General features: G+C 34.9%; 1 protein-coding gene and 1 pseudogene across 1 annotated transcript; both read right to left on the minus strand.

The window, feature by feature from the left end:
• Window positions 1–1,573: 1,573 nt before the first annotated feature.
• Window positions 1,574–2,933, minus strand: LOC111481178 (GATA transcription factor 19-like). The gene is made up of 2 exons (XM_023126538.1): window positions 2,452–2,933; window positions 1,574–2,115 (listed from the first exon to the last, which is right to left on the minus strand). The coding sequence occupies exons 1-2, from the start codon at window positions 2,884–2,886 to the stop codon at window positions 1,753–1,755; spliced, it is 798 nt and encodes a 265-aa protein (XP_022982306.1). The 5' UTR covers window positions 2,887–2,933; the 3' UTR covers window positions 1,574–1,752.
• A 7,993-nt stretch (window positions 2,934–10,926) lies between these two features.
• On the minus strand, window positions 10,927–12,241 carry LOC111486497 (annotated as a pseudogene).
• Window positions 12,242–12,433: the final 192 nt, after the last annotated feature.

The following is a 12,433-nucleotide window of genomic DNA, read 5'->3' on the forward strand; positions in this document are numbered from 1 at the left end:
TTTTCAATGGCTTTTGAATCCTCTAATCTTCTTCTCCACCACCCCTGCTGGTTTTGACACCGCAGGGGCAGTCTTCATGGCTGCCGTAGTCGGAGCCGATTGATTACTCTTCGGCTCTACCCTATTGACCTCCAAATCACCTTTCGTCATACTCTGTACATACAACCTCACCTTTTCCAACCCAATCGGTTTTCCCCTTGGCCAATATAGTCTCTCTCATTTTCTTCCCAATCAACCTTCATCCTTCACATAAACCCTAACCTAAACCTATCAACCTTTTGTAGAGATTTACCTTCGGAATCTGGGTGCTGCACTGGCCTATTCGCCAACCAAGTTGCCGCCGCCCTTCCTGCCAAAATTGGCTTCTTCGCCCAATGTGGCGACTCTTCCGGCTTCAACATTGTCTTTGTCCCTTGCTCTAGGTTTCCCCTTCTACTTTTTGGGGTTAGAAATATTCTCACCAGAGCCAAGGCAGCATCGTCGCTAAGCGACAATCCCTCTTCATGGGTTAGACATATTCTCGCCGAAGCCAAGGCAGCATCGCCGCTGAGCGGCGATTCCTCTACAATTTTTGATGGCCAAGAACCGGGTTGTTAGCATCTTCATGAAAAGTGTTTCTCAACCTCTTTGAATTTTTCAGATTCAAGCTTCACGTTCGTTTAAATCCGACGCTTAGCTTGCGGTGGGGTGTTAAGGATATTTAGTAATAAATTATAGTTTACCATATATATTATATTTGATATTTTAGTATAAGGTAAATATCTAATATTTGCCTTATTATCATAGGTATCTTTCCATTTATTGTTATTTCCATTTATTACTATTTCCGATTATAAATAAGATAACTCTCACACCATCTAGGAGTGGTGGATTAATCAAACATTTACATGGTAACGAGATTCTTCTTCTCGTGAATAATTGTTCCGCGAGCGATACTCATGAATACTGTTTCAATGTATGTTGGGGCTAGGAAAATGGGCTTTCTATATATTTTATAGGCTTTCTGTGAAGGAAAATTGGCCCAATTATTGTAAAAAACATTTATTAAAAGCTCGTAGATGCCTTAGAACAAGAAAAGATACGTTAATGTCATGATATTCTGCATATCCCTATAAAACAAATGTAGTCATTATTTTAGATGCCCTCTGCATGAACACCTAACATCACCATAAAATAATGCGCCAAAGTATTCAATTTTGTAGTCATTACTAAAGTAAGAATAGTAGTAATATTGTATATAAACTATGAGGGCTAAATTGGTATTTGAAGGGGGGGGGAAGGGGTGAATTCCGATGATGAGAAGAATTAAATAGTGTGGAAAATTGAAGTGAATAATATATATATGCATAGAGAGTTAGAAAATCGAAATAAAACCATGATGCCTAAACAAAAAGAAGACGAAACGAAAACCAAAAAAACATTAAAAAACAAAACAGGCGGCGGGTCTCCCAATGGACAAATCCACGACGCCCATCATCATCATCATCACTTCACCCTACAATATCCTTTTAGTTTCTTCTTAACTTTTGATTGCTTGGGAACCCAGAAAGTGAGAGGGAAAAAGAACCAAAACTAAGAACAACTTGTAATTATCTGAGCTTTTAAATCCACTTCTACCCATTGAATCGGTAGAGAAAAAGGAATTGGATTTTTAACCATAGCCATTTTCGCCGCATTTTAATTTTAATTTTTTTTTTTAAAAGCTAAATAATAAAGAAAAAGGCTTCTCCATTGATCTGGGTCTGGGGGGGATCATCTTGTGAAGTCATGGACGAGGCTGGGCCGGTGATCGGTAACGTTGAGGCGCCAAGAGAGATAAGAGATGCCATTTTCTTGTTCGGTTCTTCGAACGTCGTCGTTTCCTATAAACATTGATTCGTTGCTAATGGCCGCCGCCGCCGACAGGCACGGGAGTTTCTGGGTTGCCACCGGCGAGTGATGTGGAACCCACGTAGCGCTTGAATTCGTGTAGTTTCCGCTGAACATCTGGTGGTGTTGGTGGGGGTGATGGTGGTTGTTAGATTCCGCCGCCATTGCGGTAGCCGTGCAGTTCACCGTCGCCGCCGCCCTCCGCTCTTCCTTCTTGAACCGAATCCCACACGCGTTGCATAGGGACTGCATTTCAATTGAATAAATAAATTCAAATTTTATTGCTACAATAAAATCTTTAAATTTGACACTAAAATAAAAAAGTAATTACATTGAATTTAGTCTATCTCAATTCTTCTTTAATTCAAATTATTGTAATTTTTATTTAAAATTATAACGTTTTAACCAATAAAATTATACTAAATAATATAAGCATCGGTAACTTAAACAGAACTCCAACAAATTACTAAAATCAGAATAGAATCTGTATTATAAACAATTGTTAAACTTTAAAAAATAATTTGCATTTAAAAACAAAAGAAAATTAAAATAATTTCCATAATTTGAAATCACGTGATTTACCTTAGGCCCTCTCGGCCCATTTCTCCAAAGCGGAGTAGAAGTGGTATCGCAGTTAGCGCACCGTCGAGCAAGGAGCGGATCGCCACCGGAAGGGACAGCTGCGGCATTACTAGCCGTGGAACGGCCAGCACTCTTGTGTTTAGGATGCAACAAGTCCCAACAGAAGTTAGACACATAAGAACCGGCGGAGTGGCGGTGATGGCGGGGGGCGGCGCGTTTGTCGGAATCAAACTCCGACGATCTCGTAGAGGGAGTACCAAGAGAGAGAGTACAATCAACGGATGAAGGAGAAGAAGAAGAGGAGGAGGAGGAGGAGGCATAATTATTAGAGTAGATGTCCATCATGTCATGGGCGGCGCCACCGTGGTTGGGCACCGACAAAAAGACGGAAAATGACGAGGCAGCTCCGCCGGCACCGCCGCAGTGGTGCATCATATTTGTTGGTCCGGCAAATGGGCAATGAAATGGAAGAGAGGAAGGGGGTGGAGAGGAAAAGAGAATGAATTGGGAAATATATAAAATAGAAAAGGGAGATAGATATAGAGGGGAAGAGGAGAGACAAAGGGATGGGGCCCATTTTGCATGTTCTAGAGAGAGAAATTGAAGGAAAAAAAAAAAAACAAAACTGAAAGGGACTTAGTGAGAGACCGGAACTGAGTCATCTAGTCAGTGATGGTAGTGGCATGTTTTTAATTTATATCTCTCTCTTTTATTTATTTTTAGTATTATTCATATGTTTTAAATTTCCTTATAATTAATTTAACCAAAATTAACTCAATTATTATCACTCAAACTTAGGATACACTTATAAAATACATTATTATTTTGTCGTATGGTTATATTCGTTAAATTAAAGAAAAAAATAATTATGGGGGGGGGGGGGGGGGGGGGGGNGGGGGGGGGAGATTTTGGTAATTGTGTTAGTCAAAGGAGGCCACGTGACTAGGGGGAACAGTCTTCCATGGATCTGCCGTCTCCGATCACGAGGCCTAAATATTAGACCCTCCAAAACATCTGTCCGTATCCAATCTTTTTTTTCTCTCTCTCTGTCCTCTAAAACTAAAATGATTTGAATTTATGTATGGTTAGTCGTAAACTACATGATTAAATTAGAAGTTAGTATAATGGAATTAGTGAAAGTAGTAGTAAGATTAAAAAGGTAGTGATTTTAGAGAGAGAGAGAGAGAGAGAGAGAGAGAAAAGTAAGTAAGAAGAGGCAGTGTTGAGTTGATGAGAGTCAGTAGCCGTACGTGGTGAGAAGGGGATCACGTGAACCCAAAAGTGAGAGGGGGGGAGTTGGGTAATGATAAGCATAAGCAGGTGAATGAGGGGTGGGGATTGGGCAGTTTTGTGGTATAAGTGTAGTTAGTGTGTGGGGGTGTGGGTATCAGAAGAAGAAGAAGAAGAAGATGATTCAGGAGATTGATTTAGATAGTGTTTTGTTTTCATCTTGTGTTGTGATGATGATGATGTGTTTGCAGTGAAAGATAAGAGAGCATATAGGAAGGAGGAGGGAGGAGGAGGGTTGAATTGACCCCACATGGATGATTTGATCACCTTAACCCCCCCTTGCTTTTCTTTTCTTTTCTTTTCTTTTCTTTTTCTCTCAACACAGAATCAGATCGTCTAGAGATTGGTGATTCAGACAGAGTTGGACAAACCGGGACGACCACCGCTTTCCAAAAGATGCCCCCCCTCTCTCTCTCTTTCCCTCCCTCCATTTTTATTTTGGAATTTGATTAACCTTTTAAAAATATTTTCTAGATTTTTAAACTCGGTTTCAATCCTAAATTGACCCTTTATTTGAGAATTGGGGTAAGTAATTCAAAATCAAAATAAACTAAGAGTTTCTAACTAGGAGATAAGGTAAGAAGGTAAGGTAATAAAGTGAGAGATTAAAATTTAATAAATGGTTAAAAAAAAAAAAGTTGAAAAATGGTCCTAAAAGTTTGGTCCTAAAATATTAATTAAAACACATTATTATTATTATTATTATTAGTATTAATAAGAGTATTAATGGGAAAAAAACAACATTAATAGTCTCGATTAGGTCGAGACAGAAATGAATGTTTGTTTTGATCCACACACCACATGCAAATTTATTTATTTTTTTAATTTTTGGGTTCTCGTATTTCTCGATTGCTACTGCCTCATTCCACGTGAGAGTCTTTTGTAAACCGTGGAGTTTTGATGGGTGTGTCCCCCTCCCAATATATATATATATATATATATTAATTATTATATAAAAAAAGCTAGAGAATCTGATTTTGTGGTGTTTTTAAGGCATTTCAAATAAACCTCGCATATAAATATAATTTAAATAAGAGTGTTAGTAAAACGGCTAAAGTTGAGGGGGTTTTATTTTATTTTATTTTATTTTATTTTATTTATTTAAAATCTGTGTGGGGTTATAGGATGATAATAATGATGATGTTACGTAGGTGGTTGGATTCGGTGGGACCCAAAGGTGGGGGAGTTTTATTTTATTTATTTTAATAATAATAATAATAATAATAATAATAATAATAATAATAATATTTAGGGGTGGGTGGGGTGGGGTGGGTTTGAATAAAATAATACATTTTCCGAGGCAAGGCAATGCAATATTATTGGGAGATCTTATCGGGTGCCACGTGGGTAAATTTAAAAAATGTGCATGAATTTGCATGGAATGCATGCAAAGAGGGATGATGGTTCAAAACGGAGAGCCCCCCAAAAGAAGGGAAAAGAAAAGAAACAACGACAACGACAACACAAATATTCATGTCAAGAACCTATAACGTTTGTGTTCCTCAAAAGCCCCAATATACAACTGGAATGTCTTTCTCCTTCTCTCTCTTTCTGTCTCAAATAATTTTATATATTTTACTTTTATATTTTGTATTTAATAAATCTTTCCAGTGTTTACACCGTTCATTCATAGTTCCTAACTTTTTGTTTGTCTTGTATGGCTTTCAATGTTTGATTGATTTGTCCTGATTTGAACTGAAAAATTGGAAATATTTAAAAATATATATATAAACACAATTTAAGAAAAATCAAATGGTTTATTAATTTAGGAGTTTGAATGGAGAAAAAGAAAAGGTAAAATGGCCATCTTTTTTAATTTTGTTATTATGAAAAGTATAGAGAATGAGGTAGAGGAAGACCAAAATCAGCCTTTTTCTTGAGCTTCTATGATAATGATATCTCTCTCTAGATGGGTGTTCTTTAAAACCTAGTATATGTAAAACCAGAAACTTTATGGAATATCTGTCTCTATCCCTGTCTGTCTCTCTCTAGGGTGGCTGTTCTTCTTCTACCATGTTCTTTCTCTTTCTCCCTCTTTAACTGGGTCTCTCTTCTTTCTTGGTTTGACTGAGTGGAAAAAGAAGATGAGAAACAGCTTAATAAGAAGAAAAAGAAGAGGGGAAGAATTGGAAGATCTCAAGAGAAACTTTATTGAGTTGTAGTAGTAGCAGCACTCTATTCTATTCTATTCTATTTATAATAATGGTGTTGTTTTGAAAAGGGTTTGTCAGTGTTTTAACAGAGACAGATAAAAAACACCAAACTGTAATTCTCCTTATTGTCCCACCTTAAAAAACATCCTAATCCTCTCTATTTATTGCTTTTAAACAAAACAGCTTACTCAAACAAGTTTTCTTAATATACTCTAAATTATACCAAGTTTCTAGTGATGGGTTGACTTATCGTTTAAATTTGATTTCTAATTAGTTCATAAATTTCAAATTGAATTCTAAATCGTCTCTAATAAAGTTGATATTAGTTGATCGAATTGGAAGTTAACCTATGCTAAAGTTTGACCATTTTTCAAATGAGTTGAAATTTACAAAAATTTCTATGTTTATTTCTCTCTCGTTTGTTGATGGGTTGATTCTCGGCCTAATCAACTTTTATTCAGGAAGTTTTATAACTTTGTAGAAGAAATGGAGAGCTATTTGTGTGTGTGTGTGTTTCTTTACTTCGGTTTGACCTATTTTTACCTAAATTTTCTCTTATTCTAAAGCCTATTTAGAAGATTTGAAAGAATTTTGACAGGAGTAGGGACTAAATTTCTAATTTTCAAATGAGGTCACCCGTTATCAAAATTATCATGCTTAAGAGATATTAGGCTTAAAATGAATTGAACTAACGTTTTGAGATATGTTAAACAATAGAAAATATGTAAGTAGTTTTACTTCTAGGATAAGAATATGTAATATCTACGAATAAAAAGAAGAAATAGTCGCCCGTCGTTGTGGTACGATCGACAACAGTAAAGGAGCTAGATAAACAATGGACTCCAAGGAGCTAGTTATCTAAAGATCTCGAACAACTCTAAGACGATCTCTATGGAGTGTATTGTCAAGATCAATAAACATATTAGGCTCCTAGGAAGCTAAGTTAGAGCTCCAAAGGAGCTAAACTAAAAACAACAAATTGAGGTAGAATATAAGTGTCAACTAGCTCCAAGGATCTAGACCATGAGAGATGATAGACTTTCAAGAATTAGATTGAAAGGAATAATGAATTTTAAAGAGTTAGATCCTTAAGATGAGCTCAATTGAGCTAGCAAAGAACAACCAGTTACACGACCACTTGTGTCCGAATGAAAAATGAAATGATGAAATTATAGAAAAATTATGAATGATAATGTGGAAGAGATGTTGGTTGTAGGGTTAGGGTTTGGCTGATGTCCTTTCACACAGCCTGCTTTCTGCTTAATTTTGTCCTACCATCATCCTCCTTTTTCCTCCCCTTCTGCAGAGATGCCCCCTATCAATTGTGACACTGCTCACTAAACCCTCAATCGCTCTATCAATATCTTTCTTACTGTTCTGATTTTTCAATCAGTTTTGAAATTTTAAAAAAATTGAGCTACCCAACCAACGAATGATGAAAATATTTTGTTTTGTTTCTTCAAGGGGGGGAAAAAAAAAGAAGAAAGAAAGGAGGAATGATGTTGAATTGAGTCCAAAATGGGTATCACATGAGTTGGTCAATGGGAAAAAAAGGGGGTGCAGAGAGGTGTAAGAATGGTATTTGAAGTACTCAAAAAGTAATATGAAGAAATGATATGTTTGCCATTTTTGTTTGGTTATAGGGCGGAGGTGTGTGTGTGGAAATATTATTGTCCTTTTCTACTTGTCTTAGTATTTGGCATTTATTAGATTTGGAAGCAACCAGTTTCAATCATACCCTCTTACAATACTTCCAAACATCTCACACTACTCAATCACCCTGCCCTTTCCTGTTCAAACCTCCATCCTTCATGTCTTTACCCCACTCCAAAATTCTCTCTCTCTCTCTCTCTCTCTCTCTCTCTCTCATTGCCCATAATCACAACAAGCTTTCCACATCTTATACCCACACTAGGGTTACCATCGATTTTCGTTTACCACATAACACTAATTATCACCATAAACATCAACCGTTTGACCTTTCACTTTGTCATTGCTGAATTCACCAATCATATCCAACACAATAACGTTCTCCCACGTAATTTAGTATCCATCTGTGTATACCTCAACTAAAGGGAGTAACAAAGGGAATAAAAATGAAGGGTAGCTTTAAAATATAAAATTATTAAAATAAACATAATAATTATTAAAACTGCATTTTCTTGACTTTTAGGGCTGCAAGAGTTAATTTCTTCTACTTTCAGTTCAGCCCACAAATTATGATTGCAGAATGCTATCATTATTATCCTCATATCCGATTTTTTTATTTATTTATTTTTTCCCAAATTAAAAAATATACTTATTTGAATTTTTAAACTTTCAAATATTCAAAATGATAGTTTCAACTTTGACAAATGAGTATACACGTAACTATATTATGTTTTTATCCAAATTTAAAAGACAAAGTGTAACAAGTCGAGCCCACAACTTGTTTTAATTCGCTATGTATAAATATACATCTTTTGGTATTTTTTTTAATTAATATAAGAGCGTATAAATCATTTACACAGTCAAATGCTTGAATTCTTACTCTACTATTTAGGTTACTAGGAAAAAAAGTACTGTAGTTTACCCCTTAGAAGACAATAAGTACTATATTTTTCCTCTCTGTGTAAGAAAATTACCTATCATCAGCATGTTTTTCCAGAAGTAAAAAGCAAAAAAACTGAGGGTTATAATATGTATGAGCAAGAAGAACAGGAATCTAAAACCCAATTTGGTGCACCAACGTGATGCAACAAAAGACAAAACAAAATATTTGAGGTCTTGAATTAGGTAATCCCATGTTGATTACTATATACCAACAAAGTTGTAATCTGCTTCTACACGCCACAGAATGCAAAAGCAAATCAGTGGAGCCATATCACTGACCACTGCCTCTCAGCTAATGCCAAAGTCAATGGATGATCCAAAATCAGACCCCCACCTACATTCATTCAATCTGACGTCCTCTTCAATAAATTGAAAACTAGGGAACTCATGGAAAATGGATTCAAAAATCAGATTATATTTGACATTTACCTTGGAACAAAAGCTCATCTATTAGATGAGCCTTTTCTGGTATTGATATGTCAAGTTATACTATTTGCTGTACTCTGCAACTATAAATTCACAACAGAAGGAAGTCCCATCAAGAACCTCTGCTAATTTCATAGTGAAAAGGATGCAACTAAAACTTACTGGGCTTCTAAGTAACAGAGCTTACTTTCTAGGTACTAATTCACACTTGCAATGTAAAAGAAAAACGCTTGTAAAGAGAACCATTTGAAAAGTGTCTCTAAAGATCTAGAAATTAGAGCGAAGGCCTATAATGGATCCCAGATTGATATTGGAACTACAAAAGTATAGTAGCCAGGTAAATAAGCAGCAGCAGCTTTGCTTCAGGCAGAGGGCATCACCAGTTCTTGGCGGCGCCCATTTCTGTGCAATCTCCTACTTTCCTGGATATGCGGCAAATAAGATTTTGAGTATGAATCTCCAGAGAAGCCAATCTAGGACAGCTGGTGCCAATTACGGCTTCGTGTTTGTCTTTTTCCCTTTTTTTACGGTGGAATGTCACTTTTTCAATCCAAATTTAACTGCCATTGGTGATAAGCTTTGGCTTTTTCTACGCTAGAATTTAACCAGCTGGGATTGGGAGATTCTGCTTTGGTAGGTATTAATTCAAGTTGGATTGAGATATTTGTGAGTCCAAAGGTCCCTTGTTAGATATGAGTGCACGTTTATGGCTATATGGTTTGTATGATTGTTATGTTTGATAACATTCCATCATAATAAGCATCCCACAATGATTCTTAACATTTTTATTTCATTAAAAGAAGGAAACTCCAAATCTCTTCTCCTATATTTAGACGAATAAACACATTCCAAAATATCAACTGTTTACTCCAAAAAAAAAATAATAATAAATAAATAAATAAAACTTACACTCAACAAAGTAGTGTTGCAGTGAACAGAGAAAATGTTTTAATTTTTGAAATAATTACTCCATATAAGTCCGATACATGAAAGAAATATAAGATATCTCTACAATATTCAAAAAAGAAAAATGCAAAGCATTATTATAAAGTAAATAAAAAATCATAAATAAAAAAAAAAGAGTATTTTTGTTTCGGCCATTGGTAACCATGACTGCCCTTGAAGGGTCAAAGCCGTTAAAAAATAGCAGAGGATTCAAAAGAATCTGATTAATCCACCACACCATCTAGAAAGTTATCTTTATTTATAATCAAATAAATTAGAAGGATATGGAATAAATAATAAATGAAAATATATTAAAAAGCAAACATTTAGATATTTGACTTATCATAAAATATCAAATATAATATATATCAAATATAATATATATGATAAACTATAATTAATAACTAAATATAACAATTAGTTTCATTTGCAAAAACTAAATATATCTAATAAAAATGTATAATATATATTCACTCCAAGAACAAATTTTGGTGTTCTAACTTGAAATATTAAAATTTGATATTTAATTATAAAAATAATATGAATAAATTTATAATATTAATATAAGAAAAGAACAGGTGTTCAAAGGTTCTTGAAATATTAAAATGTGAAATTTAATATTTAATTATAAAAATAATATGATTAAATTTATAAATTAATAGAAGTATATTGAAATTTGATATTTAATTATAAAAATAATAAGATTAAATTTGTAAATTAATTTAAGCCTAGATCCGGACCTAGCTTGATAATCTAAGAAAGTAATGTGCATTCGATTTTTAATTGGACTCTACCCAATCTCGCTAACTATTCATATTTCATCTATTAATATTTAAACCTGAAAACAACATTAAAATATTGATTTGATTTGAATGTTGGTTTGATTTCGATGAAAAATGTAAAACATTAATAAGTGTGGTAGCTATGGTTACAATCCATTTAATATTAATGTTGCTAACGAAAGTCCTTAAAATTATATTGATGAATTAATACATTAGATTACATGTCAAATGTATGGAAATCAATCGAATTATATTTAGATAGTGTTTCTTCCAACATAATTATATGTCTACGTTAGAGTAGCTTCAAGATGATAATAGAGCATCTCAGTCAATATCATTTCTTTGATCTCATGCTCATTAAGTGATTCGTCGATGTCGAGACTGAAGTGAACCTCATTTGTAGAATTGAATTCTGTTTCGTATAGATCGGACATGTATGGATGTTGAACTGCTTCATTAACGGTAATTCTCTTCCTCGGGTCAAACACAAGCATCTTCTGCAGCAAATCTAAAGCTAAAGGTTTAGCTTGTGGATATTGATTTGAAAATTGTACCACTTTTGAGAAAGGCATAGCTTTGATAAATTTTATGGACTTTAGGTTATCAATGAACTCGATATCTGCTTCCTTTGGACTACCGAGAACTTCGATGATTAACCCTAGTTGGTTGAGGCAATTCATCCCGTGGAAGATAGGTGTCCGACCCAAAATCTCAGCAAAAATGCACCCCACAGACCACACATCAATGGAAGTCCCATAGCTGTCACAGGATAGGAGAAGCTCTAGTGCACGATACCAGCGAGTAACAACATACTCGGTCATGACTTGGTCCTGGCCTTTGCTCGTCCGTGCTAACCCGAAATCACAAATCTTCAAATCACAATCAACATTGATGAGGAGGTTCCGGGGCTTTAAGTCCCGATGAAGAATGTTGGTTGAATGAAGATACTGCAAGCCGGAAAGTAATTGTAATATAGAATAACATTAGAATCGGAACTTAGAGCTGTAGTACATTAAATTCATGTACAAAAATTTCAGGACATTGAATTCTTACACCATATCTCACACGCCCTCTCTTTTCCTTACAAGCGCACGTTATAACGAAAAACTAAAACATTTTCAAACAAAAAAGAGAGATCGAATACAGAATCCATACCTGATACATCACACACTTGCAATGATTATTTGAAAGGGGCTGAGACGATCTGATAATCTGATCAAGATCCGTGTTCATGAGCTCGTAAACCAAATACACATCCTTAAAGCTATTTCTATGCGCGGGCATCATTACATCCTTCAAAGCAATCACATTCTCATGTCTTATGTGCCTCAAAAGCTTCATCTCCCTAAGCGTTCTCAATGCCTTGAAGCGATTCTCAAACACATTTTTAATCTTCTTGATAGCCACCTGCTCGTTGGTCTGTTGGTTGGTAGAAGAACACACAACACGTTAAGATTCTCGTCCAATAGGCTTGATTGGGAAAGACTTAGTATCGATTTGAAACAGAGTTTGCCATATTGAATAATAATGTTTTCCACCTGACTTAAATTTTGGGTGGGTGTGGCCATGTGGTTCAAATTCAACAACTATTTTATTAATCATAAATACAAAAATCATTCAAAACGGAAACTGTTTAGATTGAGAAAGAAGAGAGTGTAAGAATGATTTGCTACCAAATGTGAGGCTGCTCAATGTATCAATGAAAATAATTTATTTTTATAACCAGTTTAATTTTTTTCTTTTTTCTTCATCCATTTCCTAGATTATATCTAAACTTTTTAATTAAGTGTCAAA

Source organism: Cucurbita maxima, unplaced genomic scaffold (assembly GCF_002738345.1).
Source record: "Cucurbita maxima cultivar Rimu unplaced genomic scaffold, Cmax_1.0 Cma_Scf00001, whole genome shotgun sequence".
NCBI classification, from domain to species: domain Eukaryota; kingdom Viridiplantae; phylum Streptophyta; class Magnoliopsida; order Cucurbitales; family Cucurbitaceae; genus Cucurbita; species Cucurbita maxima.

Bases quoted from the DNA above. Each gene is read 5' to 3' on its own strand.
- LOC111481178 (XM_023126538.1), bottom strand. From the start codon at position 2,886: ATGATGCACCACTGCGGCGGTGCCGGCGGAGCTGCCTCGTCATTTTCC. The intron at 2,116-2,451 runs GTAAATCACGTG...ATTGAAATGCAG, and splicing joins ATGGGCCGAGAGGGCCTAAG to TCCCTATGCAACGCGTGTGG.